The sequence below is a fragment of the Vulpes lagopus genome, chromosome 12 (assembly GCF_018345385.1).
Source record: "Vulpes lagopus strain Blue_001 chromosome 12, ASM1834538v1, whole genome shotgun sequence".
In the NCBI taxonomy this organism is placed as follows: Eukaryota; Metazoa; Chordata; class Mammalia; order Carnivora; family Canidae; genus Vulpes; species Vulpes lagopus.
Genome location: NC_054835.1, coordinates 81,207,975 through 81,233,907, shown reverse-complemented (window position 1 = coordinate 81,233,907; position 25,933 = coordinate 81,207,975). Strand labels below are relative to the sequence as shown.

At 35.0% G+C, this 25,933-nt stretch overlaps 1 protein-coding gene across 4 annotated transcripts; it reads left to right on the top strand.

The window, feature by feature from the left end:
- Positions 1 to 200: 200 nt before the first annotated feature.
- SULT1B1 (sulfotransferase family 1B member 1) lies at positions 201 to 23,619 on the top strand. 4 transcript variants are annotated; one of them, XM_041723733.1, is made up of 9 exons: positions 201 to 479; positions 688 to 741; positions 4,439 to 4,633; positions 4,918 to 5,046; positions 7,114 to 7,211; positions 9,050 to 9,176; positions 10,212 to 10,306; positions 14,312 to 14,492; positions 18,451 to 23,611. In XM_041723733.1, the coding sequence occupies exons 3-9, from the start codon at positions 4,486 to 4,488 to the stop codon at positions 18,561 to 18,563; spliced, it is 891 nt and encodes a 296-aa protein (XP_041579667.1). In that variant the 5' UTR covers positions 201 to 479; positions 688 to 741; positions 4,439 to 4,485; the 3' UTR covers positions 18,564 to 23,611. The 4 variants fall into 4 exon arrangements, with proteins under 4 accessions (XP_041579667.1, XP_041579666.1, XP_041579665.1 ...); XM_041723732.1 differs by having other exon boundaries at positions 688 to 779; XM_041723731.1 differs by lacking the exon at positions 688 to 741 and having other exon boundaries at positions 18,451 to 23,610.
- Positions 23,620 to 25,933: the final 2,314 nt, after the last annotated feature.

Here is a 25,933-nt window from a genome sequence, read left to right as displayed (position 1 = left end):
ACACACACAATGACTTTTCATCACGATCACAATAGTTAAAAGACATTCTTATAAACTGCAGAGGAGCAACAGGCTTCCATACACTGATGCTTCAGATTCTTCCCCTGTGCATTTCTCTCAGACCCTTTGAAGCCTTCTAGAACCTTCAAATCCAGGCCATCTGACTTACTACTGGCCACCACCCTGATCCATTTCCTTCTCAGTGCTTCCTGGCTCTGCCAGCTGTTGAAACAGCAGTGCCTGCCTCTGTGTGTACCTGTGTATAGTTCACACTTTTTGTGTCTTAATTGCCTGTCAAGTCACTGAGTGCTGCATCCAGATCAAATCCTGAACTTACTCTTTTTCCTGGAGATAGAATTGAGCCTCCTCAGATTCCCCTGGCCCCGTCCTCCTGTGACTACCATCAGCTCCCAGGGTTCTTGTCAACGCCAGCACCATTGACTGAACGTGAAAACTGAAAAAGGAAATTACATTGTGAGGTAAAATTTGCTTTTTAAAATCTCTTTTCTGGAAGTTTTTGTCTGGCATCTGCAGAGCATTGGGCTTCTCCCATGATTTCCATTTTGAACACATGTTTGCAATTTAAATTTTTTTGCCTAATTCCAATTTTCCCAAAGGAAACTCGGTATTGTTGTTTATGCTATGCACAATCTCTCAGGCTTCCCATGATCACTTTTATTTTTCTAGGTTCAATTGGACTTCTCTGAAGCATGCCAGGATTGGGGGTCTTCTTATGAAACTGTAAGCTTCATAAGGGAATAAAGCTGGACTTTATTAAGGTGAAACAAATGGAAGAAATACTTTTTTCATTAAAAGAACCACTAGGTTTTAATGTCAGATATTTCGGTTAGTTTTTCCTATGAATGATGTTGTTTTTCATTTTTTATCTTGTTTACCATTGATCTTTTTAAAAGCCAATTCTGGACATTTTAATGTTCAGCTAGGAAGACCTGTGGTATCATGTAGACTATCATATATAACCACATTATATTGTTACTTTTTGGTAGAATTTGAGATTTTTTAAAAGATTTTATTTATTGAGACCGAGAGAGCACAAGCAGGGAGGAGTGGGAGAAGCAGGCTCTCAGTGAGCAGGGAGTCCTATGTGGGGCTGGATCTCAGGACCCTGGCATTACCCTAAAAGACTTTTTAAAGAGAGTTTATTTAGTTATTTGAGAGAGAGAGAGAAACAGAGAGAGTGGGCAGAGAGGGAGAGTGAGAAAGAGAAGTTGACACCGCTGAGCAGAAAGCCCAACATAGGACTTCATCCCAGGACTCTAAAATCATGACTTGAGCCAAAGGCAGACATTTAACCAGTTGAGGCAGACATTTAACCAGTTGAGGCACCCAGGTGCCTCAGGATTTAAAAGATTTTTATAAACTAATTTTTATAATTTTAAATATCACTCATAAACCATCTTCCAGGGTATCTGGCTCAGTGACATTAGTTATGTTATGTCTTATAGCCTTACCCGCGGGCATCCATCTGCCCATGTAATTCTGAACTCATCATCATCCATGGGTCAAAATGAGAAGTGCAAGTCAGGATTACTACTCCTAGATTCCTGAATTGGTTACACCCTTTCCCAGATGTGACTAGGATGTATTGAGAATCAGCTGCCTTATTTTCATCTTGTTACTCACATCCATGCTTCTCTGACAACATTTTTGCAGCATGAAAAGTTTGAGGTTTTTGTCAGAGGAAGTTTGCTTTGTCCAAGTAAAACTTCTTTACGAATTGCGGATGTCCTCATTTGGATAAGAGAAAATCACAGAGACTTTGACTCAGTTTCAGGCCCACCCATGCAAGATTCATGGTATGAGCAAATAAATAAGTGTGTAGAGCTGGGAAAACTCGTCTATTTCTAGTTACCACTCACTTGTTGTGTATCTCTGGGCAAATTCTGAACTTGTTCCTTAACTTCATCCACAAAATGAAAGTAAGACTTATCATCAGCGTGGGTAGTCCAGTCAATACAATTTATTTTCTAGAAGACGTAAATTCATTTTGATAAATCACTTATACACACCCTATATTGTTAGAGAGCAGATGAAAGTGGTCTAATGTCATGCTTCCCACATTTTCTTGTGTATACCAATTACTCGGGGACTTCGTTGAAATATAAATTCTGATTCTGGATTGGGGCCTGAGATGCTGCATTTCTAACAAGCTCTCAGGTGTTGTCAGTATTACATGATGTTTGTACATGAACTGTATTTGAATAGCAGTTGTGAATTAATCATATAAATATAAAACTGTAGTACAAATAAATCCAAATTAATAAAGAAATAAAAAAGGATGAGTGAAGACATGAATGGACCCAAGAATGATGTTATAAATGTATAAAATAATGTTAACCACCGACTAGGTGGGGAGCAGATTTATTCATAGGATTTGTAGCAGACAGTATAGGAGATGGGGTGAGTTCAAGGTGGTGTGGCCATACACGAGTAGATAGTATAAGAAGGGGAACTGTGTCCTCAATATTTATTTGCTTTTCCCTATTAATCTGTATGTATGATAAGAATTGGTCAGTGCACCACAAAATTTTATGTTCTGGAGCCAGAGAAGAAAAAGAGAGCCTCACTTATTTTCCTCAATTAATTTAGAACATATAAGCATTCAAATGTTATTTGGGCTCAATATTTACCTTTGTATAATCTGGGAAGAAACAATTAGGTAAGAAATTAGTAGACCAAAATGTTTCAAAGAAAACTCTTTCATTTATTGTATGTAACTCAGGTCTAATATCCACATATACCATGTTGACTTCCATTGTCACTCTGTCTATGTATATATCCAAACTGGGAAGTAACACTATCCTCAAGGTCTTAGAAGATTCTGGGACACTTGGGTGGCTCAGTGGTTAAGCATCTGCCTTTGACTCAGGGTGTGATGTCAGGAGTCCTGGGATCAAGTCTCGAATTGGGTTCCCCGCAGTGAGTCTGCTTCTCCCTGTGTCTCTCAGGAATAAATTTTAAAAATATATTTTTAAAAATTAAAAAAAGTGTATCTTAGAAGATTCTAAGTGGGACATGCAGATTCAGTCATTCATTCATTCAGTTCATTCAGCATCTACTTCATTCCCAGAGCAGAGCTTACTGACTCAATTTCACTTCTTTCCACTTCCTGCTCCTTACAAAATATTTATGGGATAAAATTATTTATAGATATACATTTAAGAATGTCTGGTTAGCAATGTTTGAAGTCTAGTGACAGATTTTACGAGCAGCTATAAGAGTTCATCTAAGATACCATATAATTCAGATTGTTGTTAATTCAAACTCTATTTGTATGTAGTATATATTGTGTGTTATTGTTAATTGACAGATTCTCAAAACTAAATGGACCAATAGGTTATAAAGGATCCTATAACTTCTACATTTTACATTTCCTTCTATTTCTGGGATGTTTACATTCTGTGTTGGGAAGGGTGAGACGGTTGTGAAATGAGGAACAGTAGTAAAAGCAAAGTTAGAGTTTCGCATCAGTGGAGATGAAGTGGAAAAATAGACAATGAATAGCTTTCCATGATCGTCAATTTTATGTCAATTTGATTGGGCCACAGGGAGCCCAGATATTTGGTCAGATATTATCCTACATCTGTGAGGGTGTTTTTGGATGAAATTAACATTTAAATTGGTAGACTGTATACTTCAGATTGCCCTTTCTAATGTGAATGGACCTTATCTGATCTGTTAAAGTCTGAACAGAACAAAAAACTGACCTTCCTGGGAATGAGGAAGAATTCATCCTGCCTGACTTTGAATTCAGACATCAGTTTTTTTCTGCCTTCACACACAAACTGAAGCACTGGTTATTCTTGGGTCTCAAACTTGCTGGCCTTCAAATTAGAACTAAACCATTGAGTTTCCAGTTTGCTCTCTACCGATCCAGGGGCTTTTCAGCCTTCATAAAAATTGCATGAACCAATTCTTCATAATAAATTCTCTCTCTCCAAATATGTATATATGATATATATCAGAGAACAGAGAATAATGATATAGTCTCCTCCCAGGACTCAAAATTTTTGGAAGACTTAGCAGAGCAAGAAGATTCTAATTCAGAGATAGTATTATTAGTATAGTTATGATGAGAAGAGTTACTAATCAAAAAGTTTGCAAAGCAATTTTTATTACAATACATATGTACATTATATAAAATATAAAATATATATAATATATGTGTACGTGTGTGTTCTAAGATGTGCAGTTTCATTTCTTTAAAAAGCTTCCAGTAGAGACCTTTGTACTGCTTGTCACTGAGCCAGTTGCTGCTCTTGCAATCTGCAGCTTTACACTCACAAAACTGCCCTTTGTATTTAGATCTCTGCATGCTGAGTTAAAGGCCAATTTCACTTTGTATGGAGTAGCAGTGTTTTAATAGCATTAGTTACTAAGCTGCTGATTTTTACCTTCTTTATTTTCCCATGATTAGATTGTCAGAAAATATTCTGTTAAGTATTTGTACAATTTGGTACAAAAATGATTTCGCCAAAAGATTTTCTGAGAAAAAATCTGAAGATGATTCACGGCTATCCCATAATCTATACTTTTGCAAACAACTGGGAAAAGATTGAACAATTCCACAGCAGACCAGATGATATCATAATAGCCACTTACCCCAAATCTGGTGAGTTTTGTGGTCTGACAGATGCAGATCTATCTGGCTTCAGTATTAGTTTCCTGAAAAATCAACTTCTCTGTAAAATCAGTAGCATACTAAATAAAATTAATATTCCTATCAGCAAGTCTAGTCATGTATTTTGAATATATTTAAAATGAGCATTTGGGGCACAGAAAGGATAATTGCAGAATTAAGTTTCTAATAGAATGCATTCAGATGGCAGACTACCTGTAGATACTTTTCCCCCCAGATTCACGTGATGGTTACAAAAACGTTGTCTTTCACCACAGGTACCACCTGGGTTAGTGAAATTGTAGACATGGTTCTGAATAATGGAGATGTTGAAAAATGTAAGCGGGATTTTATAACAGTTAAAGTTCCAATGTTGGAAATGGCTGTCCCTGGACTAAGAACTTCAGGTAATTTTAAACCACCTGGGAATTACAATTTTATAATATTATTTATACAGCATATGAATTATTGTATTTGTGATTTTCATTCAAAGAAAATAGAGTCAATTTGGTAATAAAATAGAAGTTTGGAAGCAGTACAGTCACCAAAACATATTGACAAACTGTAGTTTAATTTATGCATATCCAGGTATGATGACCTAAGATGAAAGAGTTTTGTTGTAGAAAATAACTAAAAATTTGGATGATAATTTTTAAAGTGTTCTTATCTATCAAATTCTACAGAACAAAAGTCAATAAAAGATAAAGATATCAGGAAAACTTCATTTAAAAAATGTAAAAGTTCATGTCATGGGCATTGAGACATAGTGAGTTGTGGAAGACAATGATTTCTCATTTCCACATGCTGGGTAAAGTGGCTGTACCTACCAGGTCAGAAGTAGCATAATAAAATACTTGGTGGAATTTTATAATTAATGTATAAATAATGTTTCCAGATAAAATTTTTCAGAAAAAATTCAAGATACCAAATTAAATTTGAAATTCAGATAAGTAGCTATCTCATTTAGCAAAAGTATATCCTAAACATTGCATGGATGATACTTACACTAAAAGGTATCTGTTGTTTATCTGAAATTCAAATTTAACTAGGATTTTTTATCTTTATTTCCTAAACCAGGCAACCCTATCCACATTATAATTAAGAAATTCTTCCTAATACAACTGCATGCTACACATCGTTCTCTACAGAACATTGATTGGTAAAGAAATGAGCTACACCCCAGCTCTTGTGAAATCTCCATTCTAGTGTGTGTTTGGGGTGCAGGTGGGGATGGAGACGAAGCATGGGAGCTGACAAAAAACAAAAAGTAAATAGACTATAAAATAAAAATGAGCATTATATAGAACATTGTCAAAAGATGTTTTAGTAGAGACTGAGTGGCTTTTTGGCATATGTAATAACTTTTTGTGAATAAGTGCAGTATAAGATTGTTTTGAGTGAGTCAGATGCAGTTTTAAGCAGGTGTGCCTTTGTATGCAAAAGGTGGAAAGGTAAAGTAGGATTAACAGGTAATCTAGATGTTAGACTAGATGTAAGTAATATTGCAAAAAAATGCATAGGACACTAAGAGTTATTGGATATGAAACTTGGAGGAGATTTTAGGTGTTGGTGACTCTATAGCATATAACATCAATAAGAGATATATCTAAGATATAATAAAGGCTACTGAGTGCATTAGAAGAATAGTAAATTAAAATGGTTGGTCCCGCTCATCTAATCTATGTCAGGAATTCTGAGTGTGCCTTTATCCCAGAAGTGCCTTCAGACTAACCAAGTCACTTATATATTTGTGAGATTTGGGCCTCTGGAATCATCCTAGCTCTGAATAGACAAAATAAATGGATATTCTCTGTCTCGGGGAAGTTCACATATCCCTTATCCAAAGACTTGATTTGAAACAAAGTTCTCCCACATATCAGTTGTATGTCTTTGGTGAGTTCACTTAACACCTAAAAATTATACAACATTTTTATTTTGCACGTGTGTACACATGGCGCATAAAGGAAATAATGAAAAAATGCAGGTGCAGCAGCTGATGCTCTACAGGTGCAACACCATTTATACCATAACACCAGATACAAACAATAGCTGATATGAGAAAGAGTAGTTATCCATATCTCTTTCATTTGAGATACAGAAACTATTTTCATGATTATTTGTAATAATTCAAGGTATGATAAAACTCCAAATTGCTAAAGCTGATACTATTACTCTTACTCCTCATTCTAGAGGTGGAGAAAGTGAGATACAGAGACTAGCAATCTTTCAAATGTCTCACAATGAGTAAGTAAGTGACAGATTTAGGATTTGAACCCAAGGAGGCTAACCTCACAACTATGCCCCTATTATGCAATTTTGCATCCTCAAATCCAGATAAACACTGTGTGATTGGCTCAAAATTTAGCAGCATTATATACTGCTGAAAAATATTTTAAAAGGTTAGAGAAAATCAGGAAATTGCTGGCTCCTTGAGAACTCTAATGTATCTATATACCAAACTAAAATTTTCCCAGGAATAGAACAGTTAGAGAAGAATCCATCACCACGGCTTGTGAAGACACATCTACCAATTGCTCTTCTTCCTAAGTCTTTCTGGGAGAACAACTGCAAGGTACACTCTACACTAGAAGTCATTTTTTTTTTACTGTGACCCTCTCTATCCCTTTACTCATGCACATAGTAAGTGATTGTTCACATTTTTGTTTGTTGAGAACTACATAAGAAAGTGTTTGAATTAAAAATATATATTTCAGGCAACTTACGTAATCAAGTTTGCCAAAGGTATATAGCAACAGGATCCCCATCTTAGCACTGTATTGCTACTGTTTTGCCCCAAATATCCCTAGATATTCTGGCCTTCTCTGAAAACTCAATATAAAGATATCAGTTCTTATTTGTTTGATAAAATTCTCCAGTGAAACATTTGTGCCTGATTATTTGCTTCTGGGGAACTTTTAAATGTGAAATTGAATTTCTTCAGTAATTGTGGGGCTATTCTGATTATCTATTTCAACTTTTGCTGTTTTTGATGTATGAGGAATTCTAAGCTGTTGAATTTTGTAATGAAAAGCCTTTCATAATTTTCTCCCTTTTTCTAAAGATTTTATTTATTTATTTGAGTGAGAGAGAACAAGGTGGGGAGGAGCAAAGGGAAAGGGATAAGCAGACTCTCCACTGAGCTGGGAGCCTAATGCAGGTCTCCATCCCAGGACTGTGGGATCATGACTTGAGACCAAGGCAGATGCTTTACCAACTCAACCACACGGGCACCCCCATATATCTATTTTTATTCTTTCTTTGAACAGAATATTTTTACAACAATTTTACTTTTAGAACAGTTTTAGATTCACAGCAAAATCGAGTGGAAGGCAAAGAGATTTCCCATATATCCCCTGCCCCTACGCATGCATAGCTACCTATCAACATCCCCCACCAGAGTGGTATACATTTGTTAAAACTGATGAACCTACACATCATTACCACCTAAAGTTCATAGTTTACATTAGGGTTCACTCTTGGTCTTGTACATTCAGTGGGGTTTGGACAAATGTATAATGAAAACGTAGACCATTATAGTATCATACTGTGTAATTTTGCTGTCCTAAAAATCTTCAGTACTCCACCTATTCATCCCCCTCTCCTCCCAACCTGACAACCACCGATCTTTTTAATTGCCTTCATGGTCTTGCCTTTTCCAGAATGTCACATAGTTAGAATCATACAGTATGTAGTTTTTCCAAATTGCATTCTTTCACTTAGTAATATGCATTTAAGTTTCCTCCATGTCATTTCATGGCTTAATAGCTCATTTCATTTTAGTGCATAATATTCTACTGTCTGAATGTATCCTAGGTTATTCATTCATATACTGAAGGACATCTTGGTTCCCCTCACATTTTGGCGATTATGAATAAAACTGCTATATATATCCACTTGCAGGTTTTTGTGTGGAGCTTATTTTTCAACTTTGGATAAATGCCAAGCAGTGTGACTGCTGGATTGTAGGTAAAACTATGCTTAGCTTTGTAAGAAACTGCCACAATGTCTTCCAAGGTACCGTTTTTGCAATCCCACCAGCAATGAATGAGAGAGCTCCTGTTGCTCAACATCCTCACCAGGATTTGGTGCCAGTTATCTGGATATTGGTCATTCTAATAAGTATGGAGTAGTGTCTCACTGTTGCTTTAATTTTCACTTCTCTGATGATATATGATGTGGAACATCTTTTCATACTCATTGTAATTTTAGTGGCTATCAGATTTGATGTGAAACCTATTTTTTCTTGATATTAGTTATTTGTGTCTTCTCTTTTTTCTTTGTCTTGCTAGATGATTATCAAGTTTGTTCATTTTTTTTTCAAGACAGCTTTCTGTTTCATTAATTCTAATTTTTCCTATTTTTAACGTTGTGGATTTCAAATCCACTTGGTTTTCTTTTTTTTCTCTGTAGATGATTTATTTGGCTCGAAATGCCAAGGATGTTGCAGTCTCATATTATCATTTTGACTTAATGAATAATTTGGAACCTGCCCCTGGTCCCTGGGAGGAGTATTTGGAGAGATTCATGACTGGAAATGGTAGGTAGGCCCGGGCTTGAATTTAATAATATTTTCTTTTTAATAATACTAATAACTATTATGGGTGTGACTTTTCCTACCAAAACACTTTTCTGGACGCCTGGATGGCTCAGCAGTTGAGCATCTGCATTCAGCTCAGAGCATGATCCCAGATCCAGGGATCCAGTCCCTTGTCGGGTCCCCTGCAGGGAGCCTGCTTCTCCCTCTGTCTAGGTCTCTGCCTCTCTCTTTGTGTCTCTAATGAATTACTAAATAAAATATTTAAAAATATATATTTAGGGGATCCCTGGTGGCTTAGTGGTTTAGCGCCACCTTCAGCTCAGGGTGTAATCCTGGAGACCTGGGATCGAGTCCCAGGTCGGGCTCCCTGCGTGGAGCCTGCTTCTTCCTCTGCCTGTGTCTCTGCCTCTCTCTCTCATGAATAAATAAATAAAATCTATCAAAAAAATAATAAAAAAATAAAAAATATATATTTTAAAAACCCAAAGCACATTTCTAAGCCAGTAAAAGCACATTTAAGTAACATTTAAAGAATTAGATCAACTATCTAATATTTTACTATGACATTAATACATAAATTTGGTATTTAACATGGACTTGATGAAAATATTCTCAAATGTCTTTTTCAGTTACTAGAAATCCATTCTCATTTCCTGCTTACAATGCAAATTGTTTAAGTTGTCCAAATCTTTGGTTAGATCTGTTATACATATATTTATAATATTTAGATGAATAGTTAATACGAGTACTTAGTAGAATTGTTTCCTCCCATGTGAGGTGAAGTAAAATTCATATGGAGGCCAATGTATTTTCAATTGAAATGCTTCCTTTGTCCTTTATTATTTTTTGTACTTTATATTTTTTAATCTAACTACATCCATAAATGGTTGATTATATACATTTTAATTGGCCTTATATATTCAGTTTCCTTGATTATTAATTCTACAAAATATTTGTACAATTTGGCTTACTATTTAGAAATAAATATTCAATTTGATGAATGCTTACAGTAATAGACTATTTCTCTGGTTTTAGTGGCCTATGGTTCCTGGTTTAATCATGTTAAGAGCTGGTGGAAGAAAAAGGAAGAACACCCAATACTTTTCTTGTACTATGAAGATATGAAAGAGGTAAAATGGTAGAAATCATTTTGAGTAATTGCCCCAATACATTCTGGGGTAAAGTGTTAATAAATATTTCCATTTAATGTGTGGAGTTAAAAAAAAATGTTGTGATTATTTTGCCTCTTCTCCATGCCTGCTTATCCAAATCTTGCTAAGATCGTTAGTGATTTCTAATGGTGAAATCCATGACATTTTTATCTTCTTATACTTTTTAACCATTGTGTTTATGAGCACCTTCTGTTGTTGAAATTCTTTCCTACACTTAATAGGTTATTATGCTCTCTTGGCTTTCCTGTAGATTTCCATCTGTTACTTAGTTAGCTTTCTTTGTAAGCTATTTGCTACATTTTGGAGATCATACACATGCCTACAGTTACCAAAACTCTTTATGTGCTAATGACCCCCCAAAATTCAATTTTATTTATTTATTTATTTTTTTAAAAGATTTTATTTATTTATTCATGATAGACAGAGAGAGAGAGAAAGAGAGAGAGAGAGAGAGAGAGGCAGAGACACAGGCAGAGGGAGAAGCAGGCTCCATGCAGGGAGCCTGACCTGGGACTGCATCCGTGGTCTCCAGGATCGTACCCTGGGCCAAAGGCAGGTGCTAAACCGCTGCACCACCAGGGATCCCTAAAATTCCATTTTGATTTCTACCCTAATTCAGACCCAGGCTTTTATTTAAATGATCCTTAAATTTAACACATTCAAAACTAAACTCATCTTGCTTCTCTGTCTCTAACATGTAATCCTTTTCTTCTTTTATTCTCTCTTTGGTTAATGATGTTATTTGTCCATTAATTTTCTTTTTTTTCCTCTAAATTTTTATATAAATTCTGGTTAGTTGACATGCAGTATAATATTGGTTTTAGGTGTAGAATAAAGTAATTCATCACTTACATACATATTCATTAATTTTCAAAATCTGAAAATACATTGTCTTCATTGACTCTATATAGTGGATATAGCTCCACTATCTTATGGACATCTCATTGGTTCACATGCCCTACTTATTATAATTTTCAAATGTGTTCCTCTCTTTTATTCTCCTACTAGTTTGGGGATTCATCAGCATTCATCTGTTTCCTACATGACCTAGTAGCAGTTCAAATACTTCTGCAAAGTTCCAGGCCTATTCTGAGGCCATTTTACTTAAATTTGGCAAACACACACACACACACACACACACACACTCCTGAGAAATATCATTCTTGTAACTACATTCACAGTACAGAATATAGCACCTTACACATGCATCATAGAATCACTTGTATGAATAATTAATTGCTTGAATGAATAAATAAATGAATGAGCAGTAACAACAAACATTTTAGAGACATCAATCTTACTTTGCATAACAAAAATCATGTTGCAGGTAAAATTTCCATTGATCCAAGTATTTCTGAGAAACCCCCAGGACATTCTCACATTGTAACAAAAAGAGTCTGTGAATTTTTCTGCCCTGCCCAGTATCCCATCTTCCATCACACTTATTTATAGCCCATAGAGAATCTATGGCCTAAACTTTACTACTGACCATTTATACAGGGCTTGAGGCAATTAATTTCCAATTTGCTGGCAATATGCAGCTGTGAAACAGAAGTGGTTTTATGAAAACACTTTTTATAAGTGGTGATATCCCTTGAGTATTTGATTAGCTGAGTTAAGTCATGAATTCTTCATAAGGAGAAAACTGTCCTTCTGTACTATCTTTCTTTACTTCCTAGACACAAGTGTAGCCCTTAATAACTTTATGAAAAGAGCAATTTTAGCTTCTAGGTATAGTCCCTTTCCTCCATAGGATGGGGAAATACACTTTCTGGGCCTACTTGGTATTTGCATTCTGTGTCTGACATCATGCTATCCCCTACATGACACTCATGTCAACCATTCCTCTCCTTATTCAGCTAAAGTGCATTATTCAAATCCACTCATTCATACTGATTTACAGTCTGGCCCAATCAGCTTTATAATCAGCATATCTAGATATTTTGAAACCCACTCAAACCTGTTAAGTTCATCATACTTAATAGATGGTCTTTTTCTCCTGTCATACCGTTTTAGGCAATGTTATATAAAGAAGTTTAACAATAATAGAAGAAGATTATAATTACATATCAATAATAAAATTCAAGGAGAATCCTAATAATTTACATTGGTTTATGAGCATCTGCATAATTTCTCAATCAATGCAGTGAAAGAGAAATACAGCAGAAAGAGATTCAGTAGTCACCAGCACTCTACTTTCATTTCTACAGCTCTACAAACTAACACGCATTGATACTTTGGCAGTGGCCATATTATTCTCCATACACTTTGAATCCCTAATAGAAATTGTTCTCTTTTTGCCTATCTGTGGTTTTCCTAATACCAGTATTAACTTTTCTTTGGCCTTTTTCCCACTATCATCATTTCTGACCTTTTACTTATTCCAAGCACTGACATCCCTTAATTAGTCGGCTCATTCTGCTCTTATCAAGGTCTGAGACATAATATTTTGCCAGAACTTTCCTTGTAGGGAACTCCCTACCAAAACACACACATGTGTATACATGAGCACACACATAGTTAATGACATATTATTAAATGCTGTTTCTTCCCTGATTAAGAGATAAAGCCCAAATCCTTCATAGGACATCCACGGATTTTTTTCATTTTTACCCCAACTTATCTTTCCAGTTTTATAGCCTCTCTTACTTGTATGAACAACTCAAATCTAACTTCAACCACTTTGTGTTTTTTTCCTCCCTTCAACATATTATGAGACCCTATACCTCCAAGAATTTTGACTATTTCTGTACTAAAAATTCACTCTCCAACAACTCAGCAGACTACATATCGTGGTAAATTCTGACTCACCTTTTTCAATTCAGCTTAGATTTCACCTTATCAATATATTTCTAGACATATCCATATAGAGTTTAGTTTAACCTCCTAAAATTTACAAACATTAAGTTTATGTCATTTGAATCCGGAAAATTGGGGCACTTGAGTGGCTCAGTGGTTAAGCATCTGCCTTTGGTTCAGGTTGTGATCCTGAGGTCCTGGGATCAAGTCCCACACTGGGCTCCCTGCATGGAGCCTGCTTCTCCCTCTGCCTATGTCTCTGCCTCTCTCTGTGTGTCTTTTATTATAAGTAAATAAAAATCTTAAAAAAAAATCTGGAAAATTATTTATTTCTCAGATTTTGTTCTTTTTATCCCCAACAGTTAATGAATTACTTAGGCCTTTATATCTTTGCATCTTTGTTGGAGTTTTTTTTTTAATATTTTATTTATTTATTTCAGAAAGAGAGAAAGAGAAAGAGCATGAGCAGGAAGAGGGGCAGAGGCAAAGAGAGATAGGGTCTCAAAGAGTCTCAAGCAGAGTTTACACTGAGTATGGAGCCTGACACAGAGCTTGATCTCACAATCCTGAGATTATGATCTGAGCTGAAATCAAGAGTTGGATGCTCAACTGATTATACCACCCAGGTGCCCCTGCAGTTTATTTTTACTAATTTATGTCCAAGCAAGGTCTAAGGTATAAGTACTCTAAGGCAAACATACTTGAAGTAATTCACAAATTTATTATTTTTGTTTCCAAAAATTGTTATTAAAAACAAGAAAGAAATTTTGATTCAGAACAAATAAATACAGGAAGAATAAAAACATGCTGGGACCCTAAATGTTCACTCTTCAAATCTGATTACAACTTGAGCTGTTATTTTTCTCCAAATATTGTTAATATTTAGCCCAAGCTTTGTTCTTATTCTACTTTTGATATAAGCTAAAAATATGAAACTTGGAATAAACAAAATATTTCATCTATTTTTGCCAAACATAAATTATGGATGTTTTCAGTTTTATGATTAATTTTTTAAAAACTATTGATGACCCAACAAAATATGGATTGTATATTCAGAACCAACATTTAAGAAAACAGATTATAAATATTATAGTTTTCACAATATGTTAATGATATGTTAATGATTTATCGTTTTCTTGGGTATGTCTCTTTATCCACTGATAGAATCCAAAGCGGGAAGTCCAGAAGATTGCTAGATTTCTAGAGAAGAATTTGAATGATGAAGTCTTGGATAAGATAATTCATCACACCTCATTTGAAATGATGAAGGACAATCCTCTGGTGAATTATACACATCTACCAAGTACAGTGATGGATCATAGCAAATCATCTTTTATGCGTAAAGGTAAATACTTTGCCTAGTTTAATTTCCCTTTTCACTTTCTTCTGAATTACTCTAAAATGAGGATTAGTTTTGTGACCTCTAACAATTACTTAGCCAGTTTGGGTACCGATTTCTTCATCTCTAATATAAGGACACTAAAAATACCTACCACAAAAAAGTTGCTGAACTAGATTAGAAATGACTAAGGAAATAATGCATTATGAACTTGTTATCTGAATACCTTGAATATTTGATGCATGTTTATTTTTCTATTTACTGTGCTACTAAATGAGAGTAGTTTTGTCAATTCTGATGTGAGTCATTCCAAAATTGTTATTCCTAAATCTTAAATCTTTGCCTAAATAGGCATAGGCTTCCCTCTTCTCCTCAGTGATAAATTAATGTCACTCAATACAGGAATATTTCCTTAAAGACTTCATATCACTTAGAGAACAGTGGTCACTTTGTTAAGGATTCACCAGGAGAAATCACTTTTTTTACCCTATTTTGCTCCCTAAAAATGCTGTCTGAATTATAGGAAACATGGAATCTAAATTTAACTTAAAAAGATGATAATAGAGGAATATGGCATTTGATATTGATTCCACTGATGCAAATCCTGCATATTGTGGCTTATTGTGTATGGTTTGTGTCAACAATGTTTTATTAATGATAAAAATAATACATTTAACAAATTATTAACTTAAAAACAAATTTGGGAAGTTATCCATCTAATAATGTCACCCTCTGTTTTCAATATTCTTTATTAAAGTAGAGACAAAAGGGATAGAATTTCAATTGGTGTGCTACAAAGTAAACATAACCCTAAAAATGTACTGTACATATGAACATATGGCTGAAAACCCTTGATTTTCAAAAAGAGTTATATGGTTAAATTTTTTCTAAAATATTTTTCTACATTACTTCTCAAAATAGCAAACTGCCCTAGTGCTTTCAAATTGTTCTTTATTTTCAAAAACATTGCACTTAACTTTTCACAACTAACCTTCAGTATAAGAAAGTAAAGTTTTCATTGTAAATGGTGTCTTAAAACAAGACTGATGCTCACATGCACATATTTTGCTGGTGGAAAAAAAATCAGGAAAAAAAACAACCACCTTTCTTATTAAATAAGGCAAATTCTCATTTTGTCAGATTATCTGAATGTAACTTTCAGAAGGGTTTCATTCCAAGTCATGTGAAAATTGATACCACTGCATGATATTTCATCAGGGCATAGAGTTAGATGAAACAACTTCAGTATCTGGATTCTATGGTTTCTTAAACTTCAAGCAGAAAAGAGTCCATTTGAGTCTCATAAGAGAGACGGTCTCTACATCCCCTCCAGAAGTAGAAAAAAACATACCTTTTGTGGTCAGATTGATCTGCAGTTTGTCCAGGCTGTGCCACTCCCTGAATCTGTGACTTTAAATATGTTTATTCAATCTGTCAAAGGTCTGCTTACATCACTGAAAATATGGAGAAAGTAACAAGATCTCTGGCATAAGTTTTGGGGGAGGATTATGGTAAATGACATGTAAGCATTTCAAATATTTTTCCCACCATAAATAATACATTAAAAAGTAGCAAGTCTTATTAGTCTAAATAGTTCGAGATTTTTTACCCATTTATTCATTCATGCACTCAATAAACATTTAAAGAATGGCCATTTATTCATTCATTTATGTATAGGAAACCCTTCATAAACACCTGCATGCAGCACATATTTCCTAGAACATGCAAGGATGAATGACACATACATTTGCTTTAAGGAGCCCGTAATGTAATGAGAGAGGCATGCATGTAAATGGATGCTAACCAGGGTTCGAAGTGATGTATGAACAAAGGGCTGGGTACACTCAGTTGGAAGGATGCCATGTTGGCTAAATCAATGTCATAATTTAGTCACACAATAGTAAAAGTAGTAGGGAGAGGATAGATGATGTCCAGTGTTTATACTTATGTTCCACATTGCAACAAAACAGAAAAATCTAGGCTTTAGCCAGCATTTACTTAATCAAAAAAAATTATACTTCCCTTACTCTTGTGAAGCAAATGTGTTTGTGTATATTAAATAATTAATAGAAAATCATTGGAAAACTTCATATATGACTCTTGATTGTTTAATTTGTGCTTTTTGTATTTAATGACATCTTTACAGATGGACTATTTCAAATATACACTACTGTCACATTTCAAAGAGCTCTTACCATCTGGTAAACACAGAAAAAATATAATAACCAGGAAACAACATTGTTTATGGGGCTGTTTTTCATTAAAAGATTTGAAATCTTCATCAAGCCATCATGGGTTAATGAAACTTGCAATTCAACAGGACATATTTTATATTTCATAAAATAACAAAGCAAATGTTTATCTCCAGGCACACTTGCAGTGCATTAAGAATTTTTCAAATATTTAGAAGCATCCAAGTATAAGAAATTAAAAGCAAATCTGTTCCCAACAGTTTTGCTTTTGTAGAGACGGTTCAGCATTGTTATATGTTTGACTTTAAATGCTATTCATCTCATCTAAAATGCAAATACAGTATAAAAGTCTAGTGAACTGAAATAAAATGGTATCCTTCAAGTATCATACCATCTTTACTAATAAGTTCATGGGAAATGATACATCAATTTCCTAGTCATGTATTAATTGTGCTGATGACCAGTCCATTGTATGGTTTTTAAAACTAATTCGTGAAATAAAATCTGTCCTGATCATTGATGGAGTGTCCAACAGTAATCCTATGACCCATGACAAACAGGAACACTAAAAGAATCGCTTTCAGGAAACTATTGTATGGTCCATAAGTTTAGATAGGAAAATGTATCTCAGAATGTATCTTTAAAAGTCTGTCAAAACCATAATGAGAAGGATGCCTGGGTGGCTCAGTGGTTGAGCGCCTCCCTTTGGCCCAGGGCATGATCTTGGAGTCCGGGGATGGAGTCCCACATGGGACTCCTTGCAGGGAGACTGCTTCTTCCTCTATGTCTCTGCCTCTCTCTCTCTCTCTGTGTCTCTCATGAATAAATATATAAATTTTTTTAAAAAATTAAAATAAAATAAAAAATAAAAAAACATAATGAGATATCACCTCCAACCTGTCAGAATGGCTAGTATCAAAAAGACAAAAATAGCAAGTGTTGGTGAGGATGTGGAGAAAAGGAAACACTTGTGCACTGTTTGTCCGATGTAAATTGGTACAGTCACTGTGGAGAACAACATGGAAGTTTCTCAAAAAGTTAAAAATAGAACTACTCTATAATCCAGCAGTCCACTATGATAACAAAAGTGAAAACACTAATTCAAAAAGATATATGCACCTCTGTGTTCACTGCAGCATTATTTATAATAGGCAAAATATGGAAGCAACCCAAGTGATCATTAATAGATGAATGGATAAAAAAGATGTGGTATATACACACAAGGGCATACTACTTGCCATAAAAAAATAAATAAATAAAACAAAATCTTGCCTTTTGCAACAACATGGATGGACCTAGAAGGTATTATGCTAAGTGAAAGACAAATACCATGCAATTTCATTTATATGTGGGATCTAATAAACAAATAAATAAAATGGAAACAAACTCCTAAATACAAAGAACACACTGATGTTAGCCAGAGCGGAAGGGGGTGGTGAATAAGCAAAATAAGTGAAGGGAATTAAGAGGAACAAACTTCTAGTTAGAAAATAAATAAGTCATGAGGATGCAGAGTACAACATAAGGAATATAGTCAATAATACTGTAATATTACAATATTGTATACCAATTATACTTCAAAAAACAGGTCCTATTTAGCTCTAAGCCACCTTCCTAGATGACAGGAATGACCAATAAAGGAAAATGGCATTTTATAGTATTCAAATACAAGGGAAGTCCTTCTTTAACTCTTTGAAACTTTTCTTTTGGTATACTAGGCTTCCTTCATAATGGAAATATGTTATTCCATATATTTTCTTATTTATTTTTAGGGATTGCAGGTGACTGGAAGAATTACTTCACAGTGGCCCAAAATGAGAAATTTGATATCATTTACAAGAAGGAAATGTCTGGAACCACCCTTCAGTTTCGCACAGAGATTTAAAGATCCTAGTGACCAGTCTGAAGAAGGAAGAACAGAGCTGTAATTTGTTAAAAAGGAGGCCATTAGGCAGTCAAATGGATTTATAGAGAAGGAGAAAATGTGCTTTTAAAATGAATTTGTGTGTGTGTCATTAATCAGGTCTCAATTTTGCTCCTGACTCTGAGCTTCCAAATTCTGTAGGGGTAGGGCCAATTGTTATGTTTTTGTAGGATATTCCTACCTTTTCCTAGACTAGTACAGATAGCAGAGTAAGCACTTATCTTACTCAACCTCTATGTGTTATGACTTAGAATGAAGTTCCCCTTCTATTAACATGGTCCAAGAAGTGTTGTTTGCACACTGACACTACATTTCCTAGCTCTGCCCCAATTCCCTTTGCTGAAAACTTGACCCAGGACACTCTGATCCCTGCTGTCTTCTGGGTCTCAAGCTGTTCCCTGAGTCAGAGTTCATCTTCTCGCAGTGCCACTATTTGGATAACGCAGCTCATGTCCAGATGATGGGGCTCAGATTTTGGAAATGTTGTTCCTATATCTAATTTCTAAGCATCAAATTTTTAATTGCTGAGTGTCTAATTTCTGGGTCTCCACAGATGAAAGGTTCTTCTACATTGGTCTCCTGAAGGTTCTTCCATGGGAACTGCAGCTGTGTCTGCTCTGAGAGCCTGGACTGAGGTTGCAACTTGCTTCCTATGGAGAATCCTCCCTGATCTCAACAGCCTCTTCGAAGATTCTGAGAACCACCGATTCCTGTGGTCTGTTTCCAGTTGGGGAACTTCAGATACTTCATTTTGTGAATTTGTTTTGGTGCAATTTCCCAAACTGGCACCTAAGGGAGACTTTCTGGGCTGAATCTCCACTATGCCCTCTAGACCCCATATCCCTTCTGTGTATTGTCCATATATGTGCCTATTAGCTTGGGCTCTTTGACGAATGCTTCCTTGGAACATTTGCTTCTCAGCCAGCTTTGTCTTAGAAGTAGTTATCTATGTCCCCATGTGCAGCAAGACCTTTTTGCCTGCAGATCCTATCAGCACGTGCCAAGTTGTATGCTGTGCTCAAGCTCCCAAACTCAAGCTTGGTTCCAGTGCCCTGGGCCTTATTCTGAAGAAGAGTTCTGACATGTGATAGACCCCCTGAAATAGCTATAATAATTCGGGTGACAGTATTTTTCCTTCACAGGTGAATCTCCAACTGGAATAGCACCTCAAGCATGTAACTTTTCTCTTCCCTAGCCCCAGCAGAGGACTGGCCTAATACAACAGCAAACTCCTGGGAGTGAGATAGATATAGAGATAGACATAGATATAAATAGATATAGATATAATGATTTTTAGAGAGAGTTGTTTTGATAGGTTTATTATAATATGTGTTATAAATTATTTCAGAGCATGAAACTTTTTTTTGTCTGCTCCTTAGAAATATGTTTAGAAGTAGTTAATCTTGAACACCTACGGGTATTGAGAACTACTTCTGACTTTCTAGAATACTCTAGACAACAAGGAAGTGAAGCCAATCAAGAATCTATTTGATTTATTATCTTGATTAATAAGTTGATGTGATACATACTTCTGACTATAGGGTTTATTTTTGAAAAAAAAAGTGTCTCTCTGAACTAGTCTTTAATCTGGGTAATAGCTTGACTTCACTAATTGCCTTCACTAGCAGGATAGGATAATTTCTATTTTCTCTAGTTTTCCATAGTGAAAATAAGTTTCTGTAACTGAACTTTTTTTTTTCTAAGATTTCATTTATTTGTTCATGAGAGTCACACAAGGACAGGCAGAGACATAGTTAGAGGGAGAAGTAGGCTCCCCGCAGGGAGTCTGATGCGGGACTCAATCCCAGGACCCCTGGTTATGACCTGAACCAAAGGAAGACAACCACTGAGCCACCCAGGTGCCCCTTTAACTGGACTTCATTCAAAAAATTTGAGTAAGCTCAACTATGCCCCAGGTATTTTTCAGGCACTGGAAATAGAGTGGAGAAACAAAGAGAATTTATATTTTCCTTTACTTTCTTATGGATTGTTGTTTCTGATCCAAATGTCAACATCCTGTTATCTCTCTCTCTCTCACTAACTCATGCTTTGCACTAAATGGTAGCACTCCTACTAGAATTCCAGTTTCAGAAGGACCTGATAGCCTTTAAAATCATTAAAACAACTGCTGCCAAATTAATGTTCCTAAAATAATGCTTTTATCATTATTTTTCTTATTCAACAATCACCCATATAACGTTCAAACAAAAAAATGTAGAATAATCACATTCTATTTTTCTCCTACCAAAACAATACTATAAGAATCTTGATAGCAAATACCTGGAAATGATGAGATTCCCATATTCATGGCCCTTCACTAATTAATTCAAAGACTGTTTTCCCAAGAAGCCAATATGTGTCTTGAAAAATCATTGCACATCATGGCATTCGAAGCAAGTACTAGCACTTGGTCAGAGTCCATGCCTATCATAAACCTGCCATTATGGATAAAAGGAAAAGAGCAACAAAAACTCCCAAGGGAAAAACATTTTAATCATGGCCCTTCCTTTAGTGAAATACTTGAACTTTAGAAAACCAAGCAAATAGGGGATGCCTGGGTGGCTCAGTGGGTTAAGCATCTGCCTTCCAGTCAGGTCATGATCTCTGGGTCCTGGGAATGGAGCCTTGTGTCAGGCTTCCTGCTCAGTGGGGAATCTGCTCCCTCTCCCTCTGCCTCTGCTGTTCCCCCTGCTTGTTCTCTCTCTCTCTCAAATAAATAAATAAAATCTTAAAAAAAAAAAAAAGAAGAAGAGAACCAAGCAAATAAGATTTTAGTTTCTTGTCTGTAAAATAATGTAATTGGTTTATGTTCCAAAACGCTATCGCTATCCTTGCCTCCTGCTTTCCTAATCAAACTGTCTTCATCAGTGCCTGAATGTTCATTGTGTTTCCTGTGCCGTTGCTTGTGCTCACAGCAGGTCTTTTTTTCCTTCCAACCTATTCCCACAAATACCCAGAATGCTTTATTCCCACTTCCTTAGATTAAAAGCCCAATTCAAATTTCACTTCAATGAAGAGTTCTCTTACCATCCTCTGACAAAGAACCTTCTCCTTCTATCTAGGTCTTCTTGTAATTGTCCCCTGGATAGTTTACCTGACAGTTGCTAACTAAAGTGTAATTATCTTAAAGCACCCCTATTTCTTTGGAGCTACCTACCAATCAACAAATTAAGCTATGTTCATTGAAGATAAGGATTGACTTTTACCTTTTAGTACTTCCACAATGCTTGGTGCAAGCTTTGTAGATACTTGGCTCCATGTTCTGAATGATGACATTTAGAGTCACTTGAACTCAACTAAGAAAGTTTATTTGCAAACCTCTCTTTTGCAAATTCACAATCTATTTCAATACTCAATACATAACACCTCCTACTGACCCCTCAGCTCAGAGGGTGGATGCCTTCTCAGGGAACTTGTGTGCCCCATCTCACCCCTGGACTGTTCACAGACTCCCTTGCAAAATGTTGGAGGCCACGTTCAGAATTTTCGCCCTGAGGAAAGGTGGCAAAAGCTCCACAAAGTCCCCTCATCAGTACTGACACTTGCATCTGAGGTTCTGGCAAAGGGTGGGGTTTCTCAAAATCATTAACCTGATTTGCAGAGGGCTGCTACACAGTGACACACATAATAGTGATCAGATGAATTTTGGCTGCGTAATTCATTGTTCGCTGCAGTGAGAAGCACTGTGCCTTCAGGCCTCACTTACTCTGAAGGGGGACAATCAGCATAAAAATGTAACTGGGTCATGCAGAGTTTGTCCTGCTTCCATAACCAATACAGCCAAACATTTTCTCTGGAAACTCTAAGGAGGACACTATTTCTAGCTTGGGCTGTGGGATATCTTACAAGTCACTTTTGTTTCAAAGCCATTTGAATCAATAGAATTTTATTTCAAACTGTTCTTCTGGATTAAAAAGTGACCATTTATAGTATGTGGCATTTAAAAAAAGAAAAGAGGCTTTAAGAGTAGAACTGAGATATCCCTGAGGAAGAAGAAATTCAGAAATTCCATTTAAAGAATGCAGTATCAGCTCTGTCTTAGAGTTTACAGTCTGAAGGTCTGCCTTACAGATTTCAGACTTGCTTAACTAGGCCCTACAATCATAAAGCCAACTCTTTGCAATAAATCTCTTGATATGTACGTAAATATGCATGTGCATGTATGTATATACACATATGTGTATAACACACATATGTACATGTATATATGTATGTAGTGTGTGTGTATACATATATATATCCCCATTGGTTCTGATTTATATGACAAAAATCAAATATCAAAACTCATTAAAAGAATCAGATATGTGAACAATCTATTGAATGACAACACTATTAGGTCTTCCTTCCTTGTTATTTCTTGAAAGCAAAGAACTGAAGTCCACCTGATGTTGAAAGAATTTTCTTCCCAGTAATCACAATAATACTTTGTCTCAATTTCTAAGAAGGATAAAAGATCTCTATGTTGAAAGTTATAGTACATTGTTGAAAAAATCAAGACACAAATAAATGGAAAGGTTTATCATGTTCCTGGATTTGAAGAATTAATACTGTTAAAATGTCATTACTACCAAAAGCTATCTATAGATTTAAAATCCCTATTAAGATTCCAATGGTAAATTTTACAGAAGTAGAAAAAAACACAAGATTTATACGGAATGACAAAAGATCCCAAACAGCCAAAGCAACCCTGACAAAGAACAAAGCAGGAGATATCACTCTTCTTGATTTCACTCTATGCTATAAAGCTAAAGTTATCAAAACAGTATGATACTGGCATACAAACAAACAAATAGACCAATGGAACAGAATTGAAGTCCAAAACTAAAACCGAGCATATGTCTCAACTAATATTTGACAAAGGAGCCAAGTGTATTCAATGGAGAAAAGACAGTCTTTTCAATAAGTGGTGCTGGGATAATTAGTCACATGGAAGAGAATGAAACTAGACCCATATTTTATACCACTAACAAAATTATCTCGAAATGAATTAAATATTAAATGTAATATCTAAAATCATGAAACGCTTAGGAGAAAACATAGAAACAAAGCTTCTTGACATGGGTCTTGGTAATGATCTTTTGGTGATGACACTTAAAGCATAAGCAACAAAATAAAAATAAATAAGTAGAAATACACCAAACTAAAAAGCTTTTGCACAACAAAATAAATCACCAATAAAGTGAACAACCTACAGAATGTGAAAAAAATATGTACAAATCATATATCTGATAAAAGATTAATATCCTAAACTTATAAAGAAATTTAAAAAATCATACCACTCAACAGCAGAACAACAACAAACAAATAATCCAAATAACAAATAGGGAAAGAACCTGAATAGACATTTCTCCAAAGAAGATATACAAAAGGCCAATAGGTACATGAAAATATACTCCACATCACTAGTCATTAAGGAAGTAGAAATTAAAACAAGAATGATATATCACTTCATGTCTGTTAGCACGGCCATCATCAAAAGGATAAGAGATAACAAATGCTGGTATAGATGTGGAGAAAGGGAACCTTTGTGCACTGTTGGTGGGATTGTAAATTTGTACAGCCACTATGGAAAATCCTCAAAAAATTAAAAGTAGAACTACTGTATGATCCAGCAATTCCACTTCTAGGAATATATCCCAAGATAACAAAAACACTAACTTGATATCTGTACCCCATATTCTAAGTAGCATTATTTACAATAGCTAAAGGGTCCATTGATAAATGAATGGATAAAGAAGTTAAGGTACATGTATATAAAACAAACATTTTTTTACAATATTTGTAATGGGCATGACACAGAAAGCACAAGCAAGCATTTTTTATGATAGGCAAGACGTGGAAAAAACCTAGTTGCCCATCAACAGATGATTGTATAAAGAAAATGTAATTATATACATATATAAAAATATATATATATATATATAATAGAATACTATATATATTATATATAATACTATATATATACTATACTATATTATATATAATACTATATATAATAGAATACTATATATATATATATATATAAAATAGAATACTATTCAGCCATAAAGTGTAAGGAAATCTTATCTTTTCTAATAACATGGATGGAACTTGAGGGCATTATGCTAAGTGAAATAAGTCAGACAGAGAAAGACAAATACTATATGATCTCACTTATATGAGGGATCTAAGGAAAAAACAAACCATAGCAAAAGTGATGAGATTTGTGGTTACCAGAGGCAGAGAGTGGTGAGAGGGAATTATAGGAAGGTACTTAAAGGTACAAACTTCTAGTTACAAGATAACTAAGTACTAGAGATGTACTGTGCAATATGATGACTGTAGCTAACACTGCTGTATGGCAAATAGGAAAGTTGTTAAGAAAGTATATCCTAAGAAGTCCCATCAAAGGCAAATCTTTTCCCTTTCTTCTTTTTCCCCACTTTCTTCTCTTTCCTTTTTTCCCCTAATGTATCTATACAGATCTTAGCTGGACCCACTGTTCAGTTTTACATTTTATGTAATCAAACCAACATGCTATATGCTTTAAACTTACACAGGGATTTATGTCAATTATTGCTTAATAAAACTGGAAGAAGATAAAATGAGAAAACTGAAACTTTAAATTAGGATTCAATCTGAGTTTGTTTTACTCCAAAATGTCATTCTTAACAATTCTGACAATATAGAGAATTATATATAAATTATCTCCTTCAGATATTAGATATTAATTAACTATCAAAATACTATCATAAACATATTCAAGTAAAGATGCCCCAGTGGACAGTGTAAACGTTCCAAGCTCTATCCATTTTCAGAGACCTAATGTTGCACAGACATTGCCTGTAAGCCTGTGAAAGGTTAGATCTGTAAATACCTTTATCTTATAAGCTATGGTATAATTGATATTTTTTAATCATTTTTAAAAAAATAGCATAGTTCAAGTTCATCTAAATTAATGTACCTTTTGATTGTTGATTTAAAAACTCACTAATTGAAAGGAATGTTTCTGGTACAATGCATAGAGTCCAAATACATGACTAACAAGATAGTTTTTATAATGCAGCCTATTCATAAGATGAGGACTGACTGTACTCTGTCCTGTTCTCTCCTAATCAGGGAGGAAGAGAACAAGCTGTAATAAATCTTATTGAGAAACTTCTCACACAAATTTGAATGGGGGAGGAAAAGGAAGAGAAAGGACAAAATATTTTCTTTCAAATTGTATCCTTCATATCTCCTCTTCCTCCAGTCCTATTAATAGGAGTATCAAAATTCTTGAGCATAATGAAAGTATTTGTACAGAAAGTAAAATTCTTGTGGCTCTCCCTATAGATTATAAAGTAGTTTGG